The sequence below is a fragment of the Typopeltis vanoorti genome, chromosome 23 (assembly GCF_054136105.1).
Source record: "Typopeltis vanoorti isolate ZY-2024b chromosome 23, IOZ_Tvanoo_1.0, whole genome shotgun sequence".
Classification (NCBI taxonomy): domain Eukaryota; kingdom Metazoa; phylum Arthropoda; class Arachnida; order Uropygi; family Thelyphonidae; genus Typopeltis; species Typopeltis vanoorti.
In genome coordinates, this window is record NC_143571.1 from 74,813,439 (window position 1) to 74,837,864 (window position 24,426).

Consider the following 24,426-nt stretch of genomic DNA (forward strand, 5'->3'; position numbering starts at 1 on the left):
TACAGTCTCTTCAGAGAAACTATATTTCTTAAATCTAATCGATTATTTTTTTCTGATTTTAAATACGAGTGCATTTCCTATTATATTTAGATCTTTCATTTGAATTAAAAATCTTTGTCTGTTTCCAATAACTGATTTTCACAAAATTTGTCTTCTCTTTATACGCCGGCATAGCATTGAGTTATAAGTGTCTGCCTGATATCTTGTTTGGCCGTGACATTTTGATTCTACTTACTGTCTATCTACAAGTTATCTCACAATTCCTGAATAGGAGAGCATCCAGTTTTATAATTTCTCTGATAACATCACCATTAGTTGCACATTTAGCTCTCCCTGATTATACATTATTTTGCTGCTTTACTTATTTTATTTTTCTTCTGCTTATTATTATTTTAGGTTTCGTCTCTTTAGCTTCACGCTGGGTGCAGAATGAAGCCAAAGAGAGGAATCTTTCTCATGGTTTTTGAACGATGAGAAACTAACATGACTTATAGTATTTGAAATGAAGGATCGATTACACTTTGATCGCGCAGTGTGGTTGAGTTATGAAATATATATATATTCAACTATGCAATATATAGTATTACGCGCACACACACACATTTCTAAAGGAGTAGACAGGGTATATTGCAATCTGGAGACAAGGTGCGTCATAATTCAGTATTATGTCAGTGTGAGCCATGCTTTCGTTTTAAATTGCACAGTAATTAGTAAATCAAACGTTTTCGTTCCTATTACACGGCTCTTCATATTTTTGTGTAGTATTGTAGGTATAGCTGCACGAAAGCAACAGTTTCACGAGTTTTATGCGTGTAGTTCGGTTTATCTCCACGCTTAAACTACTTTTAATAGCCACTCGATTGCCATTTCTAGTCAATTCCTAATTTATTTCTGTCTTATATTATAAATCACTAACAGAGGAATATCAAATTTCACCAAAAAGCCTTTCTTTACCCGCTTTTGCTGTCCTTGTTGTTTGGAATTACCGCCTAAGCAACTGAAGCTCTGAAGCCAATTTATTATGCCTGTGAATTGCGTGTACTCTCCTGGAATGGTTGGCTGGTTTTACGAAATAGACCTTGAAGTAGTGACGAAGAGAGAAAGAGAGAGAGAGATTGAACTCCGTTTCGATCAACCGCACTACCGCATACTTCCGGAAAGGCCGCATTGTGCTCACAGTGGAGGTAACTCTGATCACCGGAGACATATTACAAACTCGATAGTATATCATCCAATGTGATCACGATAATCGAATTCTTTACAGAGAGTAAGAGCAGTTTAGCTTAATTATTGTACATTAATGCTTCAATAAAACTGCTTTGATGTGCTCAAATCTCTCGCCTCCGTCTCATCTAAATATCAGGGAGGCAGGCGAATCGCAGTTACACTGGGACAGCCATCATAACTAGATAAGCTAACCACTGTTTTGAGAAAGAAATAGAAAAGGATTCCGGGATAACTTGAAAACATCTTGTTGATAGAATTGCCAAATATAGAAATACATATACCTTGCAGAGTATAGAAATATATTCAAGAAAACTGTTGAGTGCAGTAATGGGTTTGTATCTGTCTTGATGTCAGGGGATAAAGTGTACTGATAACGCTTATCTTGGTAATACGACTCATCTTAAACTATTTTTTTTCTCTCTCTCTCTCTCTCTATTTATCTATCTCCCCACAATAAGTCATACGAATTATTGTGGGGAGATAAGTGCCTCACGTTCTTTTTATTGATTAATTTTTATGCTATTTCACATCCTTGTGATATGCGCAGTTATTGTGTTGGTACACAATATCTCGCTAGCTGAATTTATGCACCCACTTATCCTCTCACCCTGCTCTTAAATAACTTAAAGCTTTATCCTATTTAAGAAATCCGTTTAGTGTTATCAACATCGTTTGGACTGATTATAAATTATTCGTTATTCTACTTCCACGTAGGAAATATATTTCATATCAGCGCCTTAATGCGTTGTTAAAGTAGAACAACCTTGCCATAGTTGACTAGACTTTATACATATAGGATGTCTGTATTTTCGCGAATGATGGGACAAAACAAAACAAAAAAAAAAGGGAATTTTTATCAGACACGTTTTAAAAATACATCATAAACAGCACCCTTCACCTTGACTCTATCAAGGACAGGCAGCTGTTAATGTGACTCTGGGTTCTATCATTGAACATCAGAAAAATAATTATTCTGATGTTCAATCAGCCCTGAACAATATTCTGAAGGATGACATTGAGACGTGATGTCTAGCTAGTTACTAGTTAGCGGGCTTCATTAAGTCAGACCAGTTGCGTCACTAGGTGATATTTTTGATTTTTGCTGTTTCCGATACCCTCCCTGGATGTCTTCAAAATTCTTTTTTTATTGATTTTCAATTAATCACACATCCTTGCTAAATTTAGATACCAGATACCGAATACTATTTATTGTTTGTGAAGCGATCTTATTTTCTTACTCATTACTCGAAGGTCTTTATAAATAAGCTTAGTATGTGTTTTGAATGCCTTTATCGTGTTCAGTACAATCCCCTCCCAACTACCCTTCCCTGCCAGTGATATCAAATGCTATCTAGAAAACGATTGACTCAACTAGAGGTGTGATGTAATATGCGAATATCTTTGTTTTATTTAAAGATTGAACTGCAATTCACAGATAATTCTCATCAATATATAAACATTTTATAAACAGAATTAAATATATTTTTGTGAACCGTAAATTATATAAGATAAATGGGGGAAACAGTCAAAAACGGATCTTTCCAAAAATAGATCCTTCACACAAGCAACAGAATTACGGGAGGGTTATAAATAACAGACGTGACGTGTTCGCTTGAAGTTTTAACTTCCCCATGCCAACCGATATGTTAAATTTTTTTTATTTTATTTTATTCTACACGAGTAATTGCAACACTTCCGCTGACACATTTTTCATTTCCCTCCTCTTTTACTTTGGAAAAAAAGGGGGAGGGGGTAAACAAATGCTGTTGTTTTAGTACTCATTATGCGTAGAATGCTTTATGACATTGCACGTTATTATCACAGACACCTTTTAAATAAAAGTGAAAACACGACTTTTATGATGCGTTTATGGCTGACCTATAAAAATAATGAAAATAAATGCACTGTTCGGATCTTGATATGTTAATTATTAAGATTTCTACTCCATTATCTAGGAAAAATCATAGTAGGTTTACGTACTTTCTTAAAAAAGGGTCAAATATTTCTTTCTTCATTGATATCGTTATGAAATGTTATCTCGAATTTGCTTATTCATCTTTCTAGCTGCTTCGTCCGTTGTACGGATTCCCACATTCGCGGAAGCCTCTTTGGCACCTAACACCAAAGGTTACGTCTGCAGTTTTTTAAGTCACTGCGGATGAGATGACGTCACTGCCATATTTGAAATTCTCCGAATATTGCAGTTGGAAGACAGTCTGAGGAAACTATGTTTTAAATATTTGTTTCTATAATTAATCTTCTGATCCAGTTATCATCTGCATATACATCAAATTCTATCTTTGTACGTGGGGGAGGCAGTAGAACCATTTTTTCACCATGTTAGTTGTTTAATGCATCTTTTGTGCTTTGCTATTTATCTGTCGCTATCTTTATTATTAAAGAACCATTCAATATTATTTTACTAAACTAATCTTTCGTAATTTTGAATTAGATATAGTAACATACAAGAATAGAAATTACTCAAAATTACTTATTATTTTAGTGCATTATATGCACTAAAATTATATTATACGAGACAATAATAAAAAAAAGTGAGTTTTGCAATAGCATTCTTGTGTGGTGACATCATTATGAGAGCAATTGACCACAGAGCTGTTTGACTTATGTACTACGGCATAATTTTGTTGAGCCTAATTTGGTCAACTAAAATGGCCCAATTGAAACCAAAATTGAGATGAACGATAACCGTATTTAGAAGAAATTCAAAATACGTATTTCCATCCAGTTCCATAAAGCCGTATTATAGTTGTTACTTTCATTTCGAAGCCTTTCGCTAAATTTACCTGAATTGGTTCAATTAAGACAAAATTGAAACAGCTTGACAAAGTTTTGTAAAGCTTCCTAGTACCAAATTTTAATAAAATTCTTCCTCCCAGAGAGGAGTAATATAATCTGCAAACCACAAAATAGAACTTCTTGGAATCCTGTGATAATGCACATATTTTAAGTTTTATTCGAATGCTGAGTGAAAATATAGTGTACTAAATTCACAAAAATATGAGTTTGAAAGCATTTTTGAGACTATTTCAACTTCTATTGTGTTTAAATATTCGTTCTGATAAGTGTGATTAGTGCCACATAGTTAATCCGATTTTCCCGATGTATAGACTTGAAAAATTTCTCCCGCACAGGAAAAGTTGTCAAGCTAAGCTACTTCAGGCATCCGACAGGTAGGACGATGGGCTCACACTGGGCGATAAAACCATATATCACTTTCTGAACAAGTACCTTTCAAATACTTTATTTTATTTCTAAATAAGAGATAAAAAATAACAACCATTTTCTTTCGGCACAAAGAGTGATATCACCACTAGTAGATCATCTGAATCGATATATTCAGCTAATTTAGATCAAAAGTTTTAATAAATAGTCATAATTATTAAAACTTTTAAAAAAAAGATTTTGGTTGAATAATCATCGAATCAAATATTATATATCTGCCAGAGCAATAAAAGTCGACACTATCCATGATATCGGTAGCAGTCTCATCATTTGTAAGGTTTAGTAATTTATATGTAACCAATTCCCTTATTATCAATCAAATATAATCTTCTCACTTCATCTACAATTACGCTAAATCAAAAGTCAGACCAGTTTTTGTCTTCTGACTGGCAAGCGATATCTTTTCTAGATACCGGTTGCGCAAAATATTATCATTTATATTTTGGATGCATGACTTAAATAAGATATTTGTACTTTGAAGAAATTGGAATAGGCTTATCATGATATAAGAAATCATTTCAAAAAGTATATGTATGTATAATTTCTCTATAGTCGGTTATATATATTTGACAACATAACATTTTCAGGTTATGTTGTCATGGCGACCACATATCGTCTGCTAAGGAAATTAGTTATGTAATGTTATCTTGGAATCTTGTTGAATTAATTAAATAAGTTTAAACAGTCGACTTTAAAGTAACATTAATTACTTCACAATAAGGAAAGTTCTTATGTGAAACAAATTAGACTATGAATAGAATCGCACAGACTCTTTAGCGAGGTAAATAGTTTTCTACAGATCAATTAGCACAATTATCGAGTAGAACGAGAGTCTTCAGTGCCATCTCTTTGTCCTTGAAACAGCTAATATCATTTTTCGTTTTAAAGGGAATGACTCTCTCTCTCTCTCTCTCTCTCTCTCTACCCTTTCCAATCGTTTCTTCAAATAGTTTCAATAAATAAAAAGGACAGGGAAAGGTCAGCTGAAGTCATATGGATTACCTTCCCAGTTATTATATTTCAGACGAACAAGACTGACTTGCTCTCAGATTGCGATAAAGGTTCAAGCAAACTGGATACGGTATCATTTTAATATTCATCTGTAGTAGAAGGCTTTTGGTTGACCCACGAACTAAACAGACCACCAGTGGCCTGTTTAGTTCGTGGGTCGTGATAACAAAGGACTACTACTGTCTTATAAACATTCAGATTATTGTAACTGAAAAACATCTTCCAAGCAAAACCAAATAAAATAAAAACAGAAAATTGGAAAACAGAAGTCACCAATACACTAAACAGAAGAGCATATGTCTTTTAACAAAGCATATACCATCAAAGCTAGATCGACATATACTATAAAGTTGGGGAAATATGTCTTATTCATATTTTCCGAGAATAGTGTTTTCAAGAAAACCTTTAGAACATTTCTTTCTCAAAGAATTAAATTAAATATCGTTGAACAGAAATCGCATGTTCCAAATGGCATATTTCTATTGCAATTGTTATCCTGAGTTCTTACCTCTTTTATAAACCATAATCGATATACTGCTGCAGTTGCGTTGAGGTAGAAAAATATCTCGTTGTATGCGGTTACTCACGTCTGGAAAAAGGCACAGGGAAAACAGAAGCGAACTGAGTAAAACCTGCATAGATATGGGTCACTAGAAAAAAGTAGAGAAAGTGTAACAACACTAAAACCTAATTTTTATGATATTAACCCTACTTAAAGACACAAGTAGCACTATTTAAATTTATAATTTTTTAGTGTCCCTTTTTTCAACAGAACAAACTAGATAGAAGACAGAAATATCAAGTATCATATTTATGCAGTTCATATCCTGAGCAGCATAAACAGTCGTAGATTTATGCTACTCACACATAAACTAATTTTGCTAATGGATCAGTTGGGTGAATTTGTACAAACAAGCTTCACATCTATAAACGATTCTAAACATCACCATCTTGAATAATATAACATATACAGCTGCGATCATTTTTGTTAGTTGCTTTTTTTGCAAGAGAAACACACACACCTGTCGTCAGTCTGGCTATCCGTTTCTGGGCATATAACAGCGCCATCTATCTGGATTGATTTTGATGAATTTTCTACTGAGAATCGTTATTAAATTTGTGGAGGCAATTTTTAATTTTGATATAAATTGGGCAATTATTGATTTAGTTATTAATTAAATAATTTAAGTATTAAACCTGAATTACAAGAAAATGAAAAATTATATGCTATACTGTTTTTTACGCAATCTATTTTTGCTTAAAACATTTTCAGGTTATGTTGCCATGGCGACCACATATCGTCTGCTAAGGAAATTAGTTATGTAATGTTATCTTGGAATCTTGTTGAATTAATTAAATACGTTTAAACAGTCGACTTTAAAGTAACATTAATTACTTCACAATAAGGAAAGTTCTTATGTGAAACAAATGCAAATTACCTAACATAAAATCTCTTTTATTATGTATTATCAGGAGTGTTTATCTTCGGATCATTTTTTTGTCTAGAATTATGAATTATTAAAGAGTAATATAAATTTTAATAGCTTGGAATAGTAATGTTAGTTCATAGAATCTCACGTAATTGTATTTGGTCTTTAAAGAGAAAAACTTTAGCATGACACGTTTGCAAGGACTTTTAAATAATTAATCACGCTACTCTTTCTTAGCTATTGTATTCACTTCTCTTGTTACAGATGGATGTTTTCGGCTGAGGCTATTTCTGATTCGTATGGTTCCAAGGTACAAGGTTATTTCTGAGTGTTTCGTTGCTTGCTAAAGAGTAGAATTCGTTTGGTTTTTTCTTCATATGTTGCTAGTCCACTTTCCAAATTTAAGCTCGTCTCATTGAAGCAGAAATATGTGAAATAGATTACATTCAAGTACTGACTTTATAAAGGCCATATTATGCTTTCTTTTTTATAGTATGAAAGAAAACCTCCAGAACTTTGAGAAGGCTTTGAGAACGTTACAACAGACCACGCTGCTATAATGTGTTTTGATATCGGCATTTAAATTAAACATTTCGTAACACATGGTAGCCGTCTGAATTTTTTTTTCTTTCGTATGTTTTCATGACACCGAAAACTCATGTTTTCACGATACATGGTTCTTCGAAAGACTGAATAAGCACTTGGCACAAAAACACATCAGTTATTTCGACAGTGTCGTGTGTCCTACATCAAAACACTTTCTCATCCTATTTGCAAGGTCGCATTTCGACATGCATGATTAAATAAGGTCGTTGATATTTATCCAATTGCTAAGCAATTACAGTATTTCAGAAGTTCTGCTTAAACAGAATTAAAATTACTAACAGAAATAGAGAGAAAAATGCAAAAATATCATATATCATTTCTATCCCATGAGAAGACTTAACAATAATTCGTTGATTTTTTATTTAAGTTATTAAGTTTTGTCCTATTATGGAGTGTTTTATAATTGAAAACTCATAAAAAAATTCATAGATTATTTATTAAAAAATGATTCAGGTAAATTTTAGCCTAATTGTTTTACTTCGAAAGTCATCATATCGGAGTTCTTTTTAATAAAGTTTGTTTAAAAAGGTATTTTTAATGAGAATATATCTAGACTATTAATAATATAATAGTCTCGTGCAAAATAGACCTGAAATATTTGTGAAAATCTCTTTATGAATGAAATCATAAATATACTGGTAGCTAGGATCAATAACGTACGTTGTCCATATTTAGTGAAAAAGTCAAATGTAGGGATACTGCTGGATATTCTCACAAGAGCGAGCTCTTTTCGTGGTTATCATTTGGAAAAGAAGTTTAAAGACAACGTCTGGGGAGGGGAGGGAGAGTAGTTTGGCATATCTCATTCCTGTGAATATGATAAATGTATATCTTTCACGATCCTAATGATAACCACGAAAAGAAATGATAACCATTCTCGCTATATCAGAGAATTTCAAGTGCAATTCGCTGCTTTGTTCTAAGGTATATTTGTTACTCCCATGAGAGGACTTAACAATATTTAAATTGATTTTTTATTTAAGTTATTAAGTTTTGTCTTAATAATGCCACACTATTTATTCGTTGCACTGAATGCTATTTAGTGCTAACCGGCTCACAGCGGACTATCTCTTCCCTCTTAAGATGAAATAAACGACTAGGAAGCAAAACAGCCACTACAATATTTCATCATGGTAATTCGCTGAATGATGTTGTTCAATTTTTCGCTTAGGCGTAACCGCAATCATAGTTTTGATATTATGCATGTTGCATGACATTAGACAAGTAAATCCAGCGATGACACTGCCTGATGTAACAGGGACGGTTTGCACCCGTCACTTATTCACTTGGCTTTATTCCAACAAGCAGGGATAGACCGTGTTTACTGGCCTCGACACGCAAGAGATTTCCTAGCTTAGAAACAAGACAGTGTCATGAGTTCATTGTTGTGTAAGGATATGTTTTCCATATAACTTCTTCTTTCTTTGTGTCCTGTTCTAGGTAAAAAAAGTATGAGGACTGTGAGGAAATGCAAACAACTCGAAAACATGATCCTATTAGCCAATTCAGACAACACTCACAGATCGAGTTTTGTCTCTATGCTAATAACGTATTTCAGTTGACTTAAGGAATAACAAAAAGAAAAAAGAAAAGTAACAAATATGGAAATGGTACTTCCAAGTGACTCCTTTGTCGGTAACTAAGAATCAGTGAATCAAGCAGTTTTTGCTTCTGCTATACTAGCAATTTAATACGATCCCCTAAAGCTCTTTTCTAGCTGAATTGTATCCTGGTAATATTCTTAGAAACAAAAATGATTTGCAGTACTAGAATACATAACGAAAATAAAAATAAATGGTCTTCACATTTTCCTCAACTGGCAATGAGCCCTTTAACAGGTGGTAAACAATTGGAGTTTTTTTGAAGGTGACACAGCCAACGTTTGGCGGGGGTTCATCAACTGAATGCAATGTTGTAACGATGAAAGCCTGCCGAAAAGTGAAATGTTAAATTCTCTTCTCACAATGCACTCTTTCTTCTTTCCCCCCTCTCCTTTTTTCTTCATTGTTTTCTCTTTTTCTATTTCTGCTCCGTACAGATCTCATTTTAAAATGAAAATGGCGTAGTGCTGTTTCTGTGACTACTCTTATTCCATTTTCGGCTGAATCATCCATTCGCTTCCCTCTCCCACTCTCTTTGTAGCATTTCCGGAGAGCAATTGGTAGTGACAAAGCCCTTTAATAGGACTTTTCACCTAAAAGGGAGTTAGTTGGTCTCATGCACAGGTAAATACAATCACCATCCCCATGATTTGAGAATTGTTTTCCATAATCTAAATAATCAATCTTGCTATCTGACTACCTGTTTCTTAATTATTTCTTGTTTCCTTTCTGATATGTTTTTGCAGTTTGCAGCTCTCTCTCTCTCTCTCTCTCTAGTTTAAAAGAAATTCTCTAAATCAAACTATTAGTTCGTATACCGTGATATTGAGTATTTCTTTACAAAAAGTATGGTTCGCATATTAGTGAAATAACTTGAACTCTAACTCAAAACGGTTTGAAATAGAAGAAGGCATCTTTACTTTGAAGCACGAAGGACACTCCAATTTCGCTCTTGAAGACGGTTTGTTTTTCAACGCAAGCTACCCGCAGATGCAAGCCAAAATCTACCATTGTCATGGAAACACAGAAGTCTAACGTCACATCCGTCTTAATCAAATAAAGAAACGAAACTATTTTACTTGTATGATACAGGCCCATACATATCAACTGACAAGGCTGTCATCGTAAAAGAAGAAAACTAAAAATATGATGCCAAAACATTTGGCTACTACATAAAACCAGATGCATGTACAATACACAAACGAATACTGTAATAAATCGCACATGACCGATTGTGTTTAAAATTAAAGCCGAATGATTAAAAGCCATGAGGTGTGTGTGTGGGGGGGGGAGTGATATTGCCAATGGAGCATAAAGATTACTCACCATGCTGCACACGATCTTGGATCGTGCGCGCCATGTAATTTGGAAGTATTAATTTTAATAATTTTTAACTTTTCGTTTGTAGAATCAGTTAATGAGGAAAGAGCTGTTTTTCAGCAGTATGGAGCAAATTCCTCTCTTTTAGTTATTTAAGAGAAAGTCCAGAGCCTCTGTAGTTCAGTCGTGATCGATGATGCTCTTTGGTTGGAAAGATTTGGGTTTAAATTCTATTTAGGAACTTTATCGGGACCTTTCAACTGAAGGTGAGTTAGGCAGTCTATATAGAAGCGGAAAATGATTTTCCTCACGAAAAAAAAGTCCAGGTTTTTCCTTCCACGAAACAGGCAAACTAACCAAGAGAACACACGCAATTTACATACACTATTATATATATATATATATATAATAGTGTATTATATATATAATAGTAGGATTAAAACCAAGTAGAAAATTAAAAAACTTTCTAAATCTTTCTCTCATCCAGAGATATTTATTAAGAAGGTCAAGCACCTTTTGTCTACTTGTATATGAGATATATATGATTTCTGCATTACTTCAACCTTGATATCTCTCCCGGGTCTGGCTCCCACTGACCCAGAAGTGGCCCTTTCCTTGAGGTATGAGAGGCTCTGCTTGGGACAGGTTTTTGCCTGTCTCTGAGTGGGGCCACTGCTGAGACTATGGCTCTGTCTGGTGGTGGGGTGAGCCTGCCACTGGGTAAAGTCAACGCTGAGAAGTTCTCGGTGACGGGGTGAGCCTGTCACTGAGTGGAACAACGCTGAGTTGGATGGTTCTTCGGTCACTCGTAGGGAGTGGTCTAGGGGAACGCCTAATTTTTAGAAATTTAAAGATTAATTTTTAATCTTTACTTAAACAGCACCTCAATAAAGATTAAAACCGGTTGGAAGCTTGGATGATGAATAGCGTAGCCCATGAAGTTTAACTGAGGCTCTGCTGTTGCTGTTACCGAGGTCCTGGGGGGGGGGTAATGAATGGCAATGCTGTAGCCCATGAAGTTAACCGAGGCGCACGGCTTTTGCTGTTACCTCCCAGATGAAAGATGAAATATCAGCGGCTCTGCTCGGCGGTGGAGTGAGCCTGCCAATGGGTAGAGCCAACGCTGAGAGTTCTTCTCGGTGTCAGGAGGGGAACAACACTGAGTTTTTGGTCCTTCGGATTGCTCATTGTTAGGTGATCTGGGGGACCGCACGAAGTTTTGGGAATGACCTGTACTTAAACACTCAATATAGGTCGAAACCGGTCTGGGTAGTGTCCCTTCCCATTATGCATTACATTATGCACATCTGAAAGGGGGCGTGCTTTGCATTACGGAACACATACTAAGGCAAGTGATATGAAGTCCCTCTATATACAAGTAGATCAGACGTGAGTATATTTCACGCGCAAAACTTTGTTTTGCTTACTTGGGAAATGGATTAAAACCAAGTATAAAATTTCTTGGTATCTTTAACGTATATTACACCCAAGGTAAAAAACTTTCTCTCTCTCTCTCTATATATATGGTATAAAGCTAACTGCTTTTTGTTAGAAGTTATGATTTCCAAAGCCATGGATTCTTGCTTTAATGGTATCGAAGAGAAAAAGTCAGGCAGTCCAACGTATATGAAGTTACATAAACTAAATATTAGTTTAGCAAGCTTCACAGACTTTATGAATATTACAATTTTAGTATCTACGTGGCACACTACCTGAGACAGTTTATAATTCTATTGAGATCGATTGGGGATATATTAATTGTACTAATAGATGAATTTTCTAATTTTTATTTTTATTTTTTGTGTTTTATCAGAAAAGAACTATTAAAGTTGCTAGGAAAGAACACGTATACCCGGGAAAAAAATTTAAAAAGCCCTCTCTGTCTTCCGTTAAAGTAGCCACACGTTAAAATGTTATAATTTATTCTTGTAAACCTAGTCTTCCTAGTTTTAGGGATATAAATATTAAGATATAAATATCTATAAATATTTAGGGATATAAATATGACAGAAATGTATTAATAGAATGACACATGAGTTTTTCAACTTTTGCAAGAAATTTACGGAGACACACACACAGAGTGAGATAAACTGCTTCAATAGCTCGCTTTTCACCAGAATTTAGCTATTATTAAATTTAATTTATTTGAATGCCTTCATGCGAATTTTTACTTGAGAACACATGTTTAAAAACACTCTAATATATGGAAGAAACCAGCGAGGTCGAATCTCTGTACAAATCTGTGTATGTGTTGCTCTTTATATGTGACAGAAATGTATGAGATATATGCATATTGCTAAAGTGTCCTACTTACTCAAGCGAAAACTACAGAAACCACTATTTATAGACAAGACTGGTTCCAGACTAAATAATTAGAGAAGGGGCATCTACCTTCCTACTCTTGACTCCATATCTTTCCGCCTGCAAGTTTTCTTCGTCAAACGTTTTTTTTTTCACCACTCAAAAGTTGCTACTTTCTCAGCGACACAGAGCAAACAAGGGCTGTCCCGCACGTCTTCCAGCTGGTTAAAACTGGTACACACCTTGGATAAATCCATCACTGATGCTGTGACGTCACCATCAGCCTAGAATGAGGTCGAGATATGGGTGCTATCGAACGGCCCTGACCTAGCAATAGAGAGCTTTTGCACAGAGTAGTGTGGCGATATTTCTAAGTGGCGCATTTACAAGCAATAAGATTAGCTCTGAAATGTCTCATTACAGGTAGAAGGATACATCAATCTCTTTAAAAAATAAAATTCATATCTAGGTGTGTAAATAAAGAAAAATGACTATGACTACATTAAAAAGTATGCTTCTATGTGTGCATTAAAAGTGTGTAAACCAAGTTTAGTGATTGTGAAATAAGTTAAAAAAAAGGGTGACTCTAAAGATGTCAAGTTCAATCCATACTCAAAGCTGTTAGGTTTGTTCTATTTCTCTTGTTCAAGTTACTGTTCGAAAATTAACAAAAGTAATTCTGTTTTGACTGCAATCTGTAGTTTTTATTAATCCGAAATATATAAAAACAAAGATCCTAATTGCATCTTTCTATTTATTTTCTTTGTCGGAATCAAATGCAAGGTTTTTTAAAACTTATTTTATTCACGATGTTTTATGATTTTGGAATAATAAAATAATATACAAAATATTAATTAATAAAAATAATAATTTAGCCAATATTATCTTTGTTGATACGTTTAAAATGTTTTATATATTTTTTTATGAAATATTTCTTTGAAATATACAGGCTTATAAATCGAAATCTGTACATTCGATGCGTAAATTTGCTATGTTGATTTCAAACATATTATTTCATTTTCCTGATTTTTGAAACTCAAAAAATATGCGTTTCTTTATTTTTTTAATTTATTTATTTTATGTTATGAAATGATAAATACAATGAATTGAAAACAGAAGAAAAATGAAAGAATGTTTTTAAGTAGATATTATTCTGTCTCCCACTGTTTTGAAAAACAACTTGTCCGTTTGTTTTTAAATGAAGTGACACACTCGTGGTTTCTCCTTTTAAATAAGGACAGTAATCTATCATCCTGTTGACGTTTTTGAATCCCTTGCTAACATCTTTTCATCTCTTTTATATCCTGGTAAAATCTCTTACATTTCTCTTTGCGCCAGCATTCTCAGGAAGACACTCAGAATGAGACTTGAAGAAATTAATCTTCAAGCTATTAATTACAACCAAATTTCTAGAATATATTTTCAACCGGAATCTTTGTTGTTCTAAACAATTGTTTAGACTAATTTATGTTAATGTTAGTTCTGCACCTTTACGCTATTCTTTCAAACGTCTTGTGCATTCCTGTAGTTGATTTTCTTATATGTGAGCTACAAAAATTTCTTTCATCTCGTTATTTGGAACATTTTGCGTTTCGCAAAATGCGTAAGCATCATATTAGATTTGTTTTTACAAGCATAATACACTCGCGTCATAATTTTAGTTGCTTGCAGCGGTTTAGTTACACCGCCGTAATTCTGAATAACAAGACCCTTTGAATACTAAAATAAAACTCTCCATTGAGTGTTCTTCAGGCACATTTGTCTATTTAACTGGAGGAAAAATCCTGCCATTTCCTTATGAGAACCTGCTAACTCACCTTAAAAAAGTAGTTAAGACTCTTTGCGTCATAGACTCGATTCGATTCCTTTCCAACTAAACGTTGATATCGACAGAGCGTTTGGAATCAATACAAAAATTTGTCGATCGAACTTAATTTTTGTTTCAATCAATTACACCATTTACGGGGGTGGGGGGTGCAAACGTGTTCAAAATTATTCAAAGCAGTATCTTCACTCTAACTGGATGAAATTACCTGAAACGTGGTATTTAGTATGTATGCTAAATTGTCTCTACTCAGCTCAATTTGGGACTATTTTATTGCAAACGATACTAATAATGCTCTTAATGGACAGAATTTAAAAATTTGTATGTAGAATCAACACTAAAATTTCTTGGATCATCTCTATTTTGGTTTCAGTCAGACTATTTTAGTGTAATAATAAGAGAAAACAAAATTGCATGTTTGTAATCAGTTAAGCAGCTCTAATGTTATTATGAATATGAATCGTGTTATCATACAATTTATTGTCCTATATATCGCCTTTGTAAAATGCTCAAACACCAATTAAGCTCTTTTGGTTGTTGGCGCCCATTCGTGGCTCTGGTTAGATAAGTTCAGATTTTACTGAAATTGGGCCATTTCAGTTTTCATAAAACTGCATAGTTATTTCAATTCTGGATTCAATCGGGTTCCTTTAGAGAAATAAATTAAGCAGAACAAAATTATGAATACAGTACGTATACATTTAAAAATGGCTACAAGTTTTTTTTTCCTGTTTTTTATGTCTCCAACCAATGAAAGGTTGTAAACTTGTAGTGCATGGGTAGGGTAAGTTTTCTTTATCATTTCTTTGTATTATTTTATTTATTTTTACATAGTCCAGAAACCATGCTCTAAAAACCAAACATGGAACTTTTTACCACTTCAGGCCTCCAATAAGCGAGGCAGTGATCTCACACCAGGCGGTGAAATACACCACCAACTTAAAGGCAATCTATTCTATTCTTAGATTAATTCCTAGAATAAATATCTATTCCTATGGCAGAATTCTAACCCACAGTCTGCTTGATGGACAGCAGGCACGTCAACTACTCGGCCAACCAATCCAACAAGTATTGTGAAAGCAAATGATTTAAAACAAATGCTATAGTGAATCACCTTTTCTATCACTGTCGGATCATTTCTTTACCTGTTATATTTACATATAAAACTTGCCAATTTTATGACCCTGAATTGCTTCTGGAAGGTTCTCTAGCTAGCGAATATTCCTGCAAAGGTTCCATAGTGCATCCCTGGTGTCTATGCAATCTCATTTTTGTACTGATAAACTGAATGTCTTCGAGCAAGAAAATTCTTAGCTTTGAGTCTCAGTCTCAGAATTTGCCAAAATTCTCTGGTAGAACTTCACTACATACTTTCACTTGCTTTGTATAAACTGTTGTGGTTCACCCACGTTTTCGGACTGGTAAGAGTCACTTCATCCTTATGCTTGTAATCAGTTAAGCAGCTCCAGTGTTATTATGAATATGAATCGTGTCATCATACAAGTTTGTTGTCCTATATATCGACTTTGTAAAATGCTCAAACACCCATTAAGCCCATCATATTTTGAATCACCATTATATTAAGGGATACTGGTTGATGAGGGTGCAGAGAGAGAGAGAGAGAGAGCCTGTCATCCAAAGAAGGCTTTATGGCAGGCAGATGATCTGGATAGGAATTATTCTTCCTATTTCCAGCGTTTTGCACGTTGGTTAGAAAAAATAAGGAAAAGTAAGAAATTTCTTGTATTTCATATATATATATATATTATGATTTTTTTGTAAATAATAGATACATGATAGAGAAAAATAGTTCTTGTTCCCACTACACATCAATTACTAAATGAGAGTGAACCTATTCAGATTCCAAAATTCTATATACGTCTGTTTTATATTTCCACTTTTATCTTTACTGTTATGTGCATCTTTCTAATTTTTGCATTTTGCTTATTATGAATGAAACAAAAAGGATCAATTGCGAGCGTATGCATTGCGTGATAAATGTAAGTGGTACATTTTTGCATAAATAATTTCTACTGTCTTCAGATGTCAATGTCTCACCGGAGACATTCTTGAGACTATTATTACAACATAAGCTATTTAGAAAAGTTACCATAGAGTCAGAAAAGAGAGTAAATGACAATAAAATAAGCATTTGAATAGCAGAATATTTCAATTGAAATAAGTGGGGTATCTGTTCTCCAATCGGTAGGCTAGGAGGTGGGTTCTAGTCTTACCATGAGCACGGAATTTGGTGAATTTTATCACCACTCAGTGTAAGACTATCTCTCCCTTGGAGGCTTGAAAATTTTATGTTTGGTTTCAAGAGCAGGTTTTTTAATTATCCAACCCTTGGCCCTGGCGAACTCATAAACACTGCGGATGTAATAATGATGTTAATAAATATCACATTTACTGACAAAACAAAATACGATTATTTCAGTTTATTTTCATATTGTAAAATCGATTTTTATGACACCACATTAGTCACGATGTCCTAATCCGCATACGAGTGAGTGTCGATGCTTTCAGAGGTTTGGAAAATGGTGTGTCACTTCACACTTATGCACAGTCACGTTCTTTGACTGACTTTCTCATATAAACAACGGAAGTTAACTGCTGCAGGTCAAAATCAAAGTCAAGCTACGTACATGCTTTTAGGCTGATCAGTTATTCTATATAGGAAGTTTCTTCGATCATAAATTCTATCTCAGTTGAGTGCACGAATCTCTATTTCTATCTGCTGTAACCAACTGCTTCCAACACTAGAATGCTCTGGGCAATTTAACAAGTAGAATCTCGAAGAACAAGACCAAGAGATTAAAAACAAAAATAGCGATGTAAGGTAAACTATAGTCCTAGTTAATCAGATTTGCAAAGTAAATTCCCCCTTATCTTTATCTAACTGTTCGTGTATGACTACTCGCCCTTTTGAGCGATATCCTGTTGGAAGTGTCCATTGGATGCAAGTAACTGGTCAACATCAATGAGTATAATTGGTCATCCGCGATGCTAAGTTAGGCCACATCATCTGCCCTTGCTTTGTTGATATCAAGGGATCTAGGAGTACAAAGAAACCACGCTTCACGCATAATTTAATCACTCTTTCCCTCTGTATATCACCCTATATACCATTCTTCTATTCATCGCTTTTCAGCTTTGCGACTGACAAGTATGACATGGCTTCTTGTTTGGATCGCCATAACCTTCTCCTTTTGTTCCCATTAAATAACTGGAATTAGAATCATCACACCATTCGACATGCTTAGTACTGATCGTCCTTCCTTCTTGGCCATAGCTCCATGATTTTTTTTTGTTGGGCAGCTAGATATCATCAATAGCCGTCTCCTATTATTATGTTTGTCACACTCGTAACAGTGTTTAACACTTAGTGCATTCAGATTTTCTATCTTACAGTACAACCTTCGTTCATAACCAAACTGCACTGCAAACCTTCCTGGTTGTAGAGTATTTCTATTTGACCAATTGTAATTAGTCTAGCCGGTAGCTAAGAAGAACCTTGACTGAAAAAAACGTTGTAGTTAACAGTGGTTTTTCCACCGCATTTAATTCAGAACACCCCAACTGATTTTTAGTAATGTGCTGTGGTATCGATCTTGTTGTTTCTTTTCTGCCTATGCCATCGACCAGTTGTTTCTTACCAGATAACTTTCTGTACTGTTATCAACACCACTTTTTCTATACCCGAGGCACTTTGTGTCCCACATGACTATACAGAAAGTCAACGTCCAAGATACACTTACTGTCCCATCTAGCTTCCGCTATCTTGTCTCTCTCGAAGTCACTCGTCTGCCAAACTCCGAGCTCTCTCTCTCTCTCTCTCTCTCTCTCTCTCTCTCTTCGTTCGCGTAACATATCTGGTCTATTGGTCTTTCATCAGAGAAAGACAAGGAGAAGTCCACACTAAGCTACTTTGAGAAATTGTTTTGAATTTAAATTTAGATTTTAAATTTAACTTAAAATTTAAATTATAAAATTTAGTCATTCTGTACAATTCCAAAATGGATTTATGAAATATATTATTAAACATCATGATATTTATAGCGACCAAAAGTTTCTTCTAAATTGTATGATTGCATTTAAAAAAACCTTGCATGCATTGGAATCCGACCGCAAATTCCTAGGAGTTCTACTTAGTAGATTCGCATCCGAAAAATTCTGCAGATATACAAATAGGTTATTTTAGACTGTGATTCCTGATATTTGAACTTTAAATATTATTCATACTGTTTAGGCCTCTCCGTTTCGGAGAATGGAGAAACTTGGTCAATAACTGCACTTTTCTCTATAGATTCCAGTGTTTTTAGGGAGCTCTTTAGGGCCACTACCGCAGATGCGAGAGCAGTATTCAATAGTCGGAGGAGTTTGTGATTTGCATAGAGTCGGAAACTGTCTGGATTTAAAGTAACGCTTCGAATTAATGGATTTAAGGGGAAAAGGGCTTTTTCCCCATAATTTGAATTAAGGAGAAAAAGCCTAAGTTTTTGGATGCAGAAGAGGTAATATTTGTAATATGTTTGTGAGAAGAGAAATTTGAGGTTAAAGTTATCCCAAAAGGTAAATCTCATCATGAATAGAGATTTGAGTGTCATCAAAGATAAACTTGAAAAAAAAAAGATTCTTTTTTTATGGGAAATAAAGTAGAGCTGTGTTTTGCTAGATTAAAGTTGACAAAGGTATCTAAACCTAATTAGCGAATGTTTTGAGGATTTTAAGGTAACAGAAGTTAAGGTTTTGTAGGTTGTGGTGATTTGTACGTTGTAAGGTTTGTCAAATGAAAAAGAGAAGTCGCGCAATGTGCTCTCATCAGCCAAATTTTGTATTGGATTGGCTATCAGCTAGTAAATCGTTTATATATAGAAGGAAGAGGGCGAGCGAAAGACCAAAGACTTATGGAGCTCCATCATTAATCGTATAGTTAAAAGATATGCGGCCATCCGCTACCATAAAGTTAGTTTAAGATACGCCTGAGTGGGTCGATTGGTTTTACATTTGAAATTCCTGTATTTCAGTGGCGAAAATAAATAAATGAAGCGAGAGAGACTCGTAAATGAGTGTTGTTATTGATATTCATGATTATGCCACGAAAATACTAAAGTCGATAACAGTTAACATCTCTACAAACAATTGTAAAACTGTGGACTTTTCTCAGTCGTTTCATACTTATTACTTTCTTCACATGAAACAAATTTAAATAAAACATCACTATAAGTGCTGAGGAAATATGACTCTGCTTAATATACATGATGAGACTAATAATATACCTGTACTTGGCATGTGTACAATAATTCTAGCTATGTTTCCTTGCACCTTTATGCTTGACAGCTTACGTTTATCTCACATCTATAATCTTTTCCAGACCATTCACTGAGCAAGAATATTTTTTTCTGGGCCTTATTGCATCTTAAACAAAGACAATTTCGAAAGTTTATTCGCATTACTTATTCGTTTATAATTCATTATTTTTGGTATGAAAATAACTCGTAAAATCATTTCTTCTGATCTTTTTTTTTTCTCAAAGATTGAATTAACTGTCAAAATATTTTACAATTAGATTAAAAGTTTCTTAGCTCAAAACGATCTGAGAAAATTTGTAATTTTCCTCCCGGTGTGTTCCATCCCTCTTTGGAAAAATTGTAACTATCAGATGTTACAATAATTTTCAATACGCTAATTACATTTGTCAATTTATTTTCAGCGCTCCAAGAGAGCAATGCACTTGGTTGTTGGAGGTTTACAGTCTTGGAAAGTAAACACGTATTTCTTTTGAATTACATAACAGAAGGTAAACATTAGAAAAACTTGTTTTATCGGTAATATTATTATCTAAGTTGACACGATGCATTTATTATTTATCTTTACTTTAATTTAGTTAGAAAAGCGACCGAAAGAAAACATAAATATAGAAAGTGAAGTAAACTTCATGCTGTTAATTTAAGATACTTTACGTGTTTAAAAAAATTCTGGAAAGCCCAAAATTTATCAACTGTGATGACTAAAACCTAACTCCTAAACTTCTTTATAACTATCCGATAAATATATAAATCCGCTTTGGAAAAAAAATATTATAAAATTCCAAAGTCATGTGCTGATGAGTCTAGTTAAGTCCATTAGTCAAAATTTCAACATTTTATTTAGGAATAAAACATTAGATATTTTAAATAGCGGGCAGATGAGCATGGTAAAACGTATCAATTAGACTTTAGTTTTTTATGCATACCTTGCGCCATTGAGTTTTCAAACCAATCAATGATTCAAAGCACATTTTTAAGCCTATTTGGCCAGTTCTGTGCACTCAGGATCCGGTAATGAGGCTGAGTTAGCCAAACCTCGACGAAGGTAAAGGATTTTTTTTATTGTTTTTCTAGAAATTCTCGCCTTGTCTTGAAAGAAAAGCATAGTAGACTGACAGACAAACTGGCGCTAGATGACATCACAAAGTTATACTTTATGGCCTTCGTTATCTTGGCATTAATCCAAGACTACAACTAGTATCGATGGCATTCATGGAAAAACTTTTTTTTTTTTTTGCTTTTTTTAAATCAATAGCGACAGATTTTTTTCAATTAAGAAGGGAACACCCTTTATGATTTATCCTACACCTCTGAAATGAGCAAAGAGTGTGATTATTATTTAGGAAAATCTTTTGTTTTCAAAGATAAATATGGAGCAGGATGAAACTGATAATGCTATAATGATTACTCATGTCTATTATCGCTTCTCAGAAGCCCTTATGTGGTCTAACACATTATGAACTTAATTGCTATTTGTTCAGTGAGTGTCTTTTTGATCTTTCTTCTGCAACACAAGGATTATAGCTCAACTGTATTTGAATGATTCTGCCAATTTCGATTCTTCACGTAACTGTCAGTGTACTTGTTTGTCAGTTGCATGATTTTTCTATCCTGTTTATTAGCTATTAGGGAGTAAAAAAAAAACTGGAGTTTCCTTACAAAAATGGGCTCCTTTGTCTGATATCAGCTGGCTTAACTTAAGGTTAAAAACACCTCGAGAAGGTTTAGTTGCTCGTACCAGAAAGTACGGCATATATCGGTTTCAATAATTAAACTAATGAGCGAATATAGTCTTGTCAAATATGGGATCCATCCCTTTTTACTGAGCTTGCAATCAGTGATACTCGCTATCTGGATTCATTATTTAGGTACTCATTTATAAAGTATACAGAAAACGAGTTACTGCTAATATCCTGCCACAATTATGTTCTTTTTTTTCCCCGTAAGAACGTTTGGCACGCGTGCCTTCGATGCGGCAAATACAACAGATGGCCTTGAACCAACCTTTCAAACTTTGTTAAAGAGAAAAAACGCGTGACATATATCCTTAGAAATCACGCAAACCTTTTCATTGAGAAAGTTTTCGCTTCCTCGTAGTAAGGAAATTCATAAAAGAACCTTGTTTCCTATACAGCATGTGTCAGTTGATGTATTAAATCCTTACTTATAGCGAATTGAACATAATAAAAGGCGGGTTTTCAAATAGTTATGAGTCACAGCTAATTCTTTGTAGGAGGGGTACAACTATTCGGATGAGTTTAAAATGGGACATTTATTTATTTTATTTTATTTTTTTTTAATTCAAGAACCTTGAACAGTCCATTCCTTTATCTTGTTTGATTCACAATATGAAGTAGGTTTTTTTTTTTTCATATCTTATCGTTAATTGATAAGGAGACTCAACATAAGCTATTAGCTTTCAATTTTCCTTTCTACTTGTTCATGTTATGTAATTCTTATCAATACTTCGCGCAAGTGATTTGTTCTACCTATTTTACATCTTTTAAGTACTGTACCGATTCTATTTTTAACGATAGTTTTCTGAATGGCTTCCATAATAACTTCAAATTGTATTTAGGAATAAAATTGTATTTAAAAGTAGACCTTCACTGGCCAACAGTATGCTAATATGGTATGACGTCATCAAAAAGGGAAAATTATGTATTGCAGTGAATACATAAATTGTATTCACTGCTATCTTTGGGGTACGACAGATAACGGAAAAGTTTCGAGAGAAGCAACGGGAGCTACATCTGGTATTTATTGATCTGGAGAAAGCGTATGATAGAGTGCCGAGGCAAGAAGTCTGGAGGTGTCTGAGGGAGAAGAAGGTACCGGAGAAATATATCAGTTTGGTGCAGGAGATGTACAGAAATGTGAAGACAAGAGTTCAAACCTGCCTAGGTGAGAAAGAAAGTTTTCCAGTGACAGTTGGCTTGCATCAAGGGTCAGCATTAAATCCGTTCCTGTTTAATATTGTGATGGATGTGGTGACGGAGGAAGTGAGAGAAGACGCGCCTTGGACTATGTTGTATGCACATGACATCGTGCTGTGTGCAGAATCAAGAGAAGAAGTGGCAGCCAAACTGGACAGTTGGAGGAAAGTACTGGAAGAGAGAGGTTTGAGACTGAGCAGAAGTAAGACTGAGTATATATGTTGCAAAGTGGATGGCAGCCAGGAGACGGAGCTGGAAGGAAATGTCATCAGGAAGGTCAATGACTTTAGATACTTAGGTTCAACAATGAAAGAGGATGGTGAGGCTGAGAAGGAAGTGGGATGCAGGATACAAGCAGGATTCTTATCCCTACATGATCAGAGCTTTAATAGCTCAATAACACTTTATCCATATACTGTCCTCTACAGATAACGGGGAAGATGACAAGCATTCTTGCTTTGCCCCTTTCAGCCAGTCCTTATAAGAGCTGAATCGACTCCCCGTGTGGTTGCCGGGATTAACGGGATAAGAATAGCACCAATGCAAAATCCAAGCATGTCGTAAGAGGCGACTAATTGGACGCTGAGATTCGAGAGTTTGAGTTCGCTCTCTTAAGGTTTTTGCCTTAAGGGAGCAATTTGAGTCTCCGGGGAAGGTGTTCTCCGGCACGGCCCGCTGAGGGGCTTTGTCGGTGAATGCTTTTCTTTGGAATAAATATGAGCGGTTCTGCTCGGTGGTGGTGTGTGGGTGGAAGGCCATCACTGAGTGGAGCCAACGCTGAGATGGACGGTCTTTCGGCTATTGAGTGGTCTAGGGATCGTCCAAATTTTTAGAGATTGGCTTTACTTACGTATCACCGATGTAGCTAATGCATGTCGTACGAGGCGACTAAAATTGGTACCCAGGGAGGGCAATGGATGGCATTGCTGTAGCCAATGAAGTTCTAACTGAGGCTCGGCTATTGCTGTTACCCTCTTGCCATGATCAGAGCTTTATAGCTCAATAACATCTTATCCTTACACTGTCCTCTACAGACAACGGGGAATATGAAAAGCAATCTTGCTTCGCCCCTTTAAGTCAGTCCTTATAAGGATAAGAAAGCTGAATCGACCATTAATACCCTTGGAGGGTAATTGATGGTAATGCTGTAGCCAATGAAGTTCTAACTGAGGCTAGGCTATTGCTGTTACCCTCTTGCCATGATCATAGCTCAATAACACCTTATCCCTATATCCCTACACTGTCCTCTACAGATAACGGGGGAGATGAAAAGCATTCTTTCTTCGCCCCTTTAAGCCAGTCCTTATAAGGCTTACAATTAATTGCTCAATTAATGCTTACAACCCTTTTGGTTCTGTTTGCCTACATGTCTTTCTCTTACTAAAATTCTTAGCCAGAAGTGGTCTGGTTTCCGTCAGGACGTTCTCGGATTCTTAATCTATCCGTTTAAGATTTTAACTATTAAGTGTACGATCGGTGCAAAATCTTTCGTAGGTGAGATTTACACCCTCAACTATTGCGTACGTACGTTATTTTCTGAAAATTTTACATTATTTAGTAATTTTAGCTTACTTATGCCTTAGCATCCAAGGAATTACGTTTCTTCTTTCGCCC

The 24,426-nt window shown here is 34.9% G+C and overlaps 1 protein-coding gene and 1 long non-coding RNA gene across 3 annotated transcripts in view; one reads left to right on the forward strand and one right to left on the reverse strand.

The window, feature by feature from the left end:
• LOC150093991 (monocarboxylate transporter 12-B-like) overlaps nt 1-24,426 on the reverse strand; it is a 75,885-nt gene that overhangs the window by 43,337 nt on the left and 8,122 nt on the right. Inside the window, exon 1 of one of the 2 annotated variants that reach the window (XM_090412584.1) lies at nt 5,990-6,047. The exons of the other annotated variant lie outside the window; for it this stretch is intronic. Within the exon in view, the coding sequence (XP_090268710.1) occupies nt 5,990-6,005 (16 nt within the window). The 5' untranslated portion in view covers nt 6,006-6,047. Of the gene's footprint in view, nt 1-5,989; nt 6,048-24,426 lie in introns of those variants that run through there. 2 annotated transcript variants of the gene reach the window in all.
• Nucleotides 1-24,426, forward strand: part of LOC150093992 (uncharacterized) — a 102,028-nt gene that overhangs the window by 14,882 nt on the left and 62,720 nt on the right. The gene's annotated exons all lie outside the window — the stretch shown is intronic.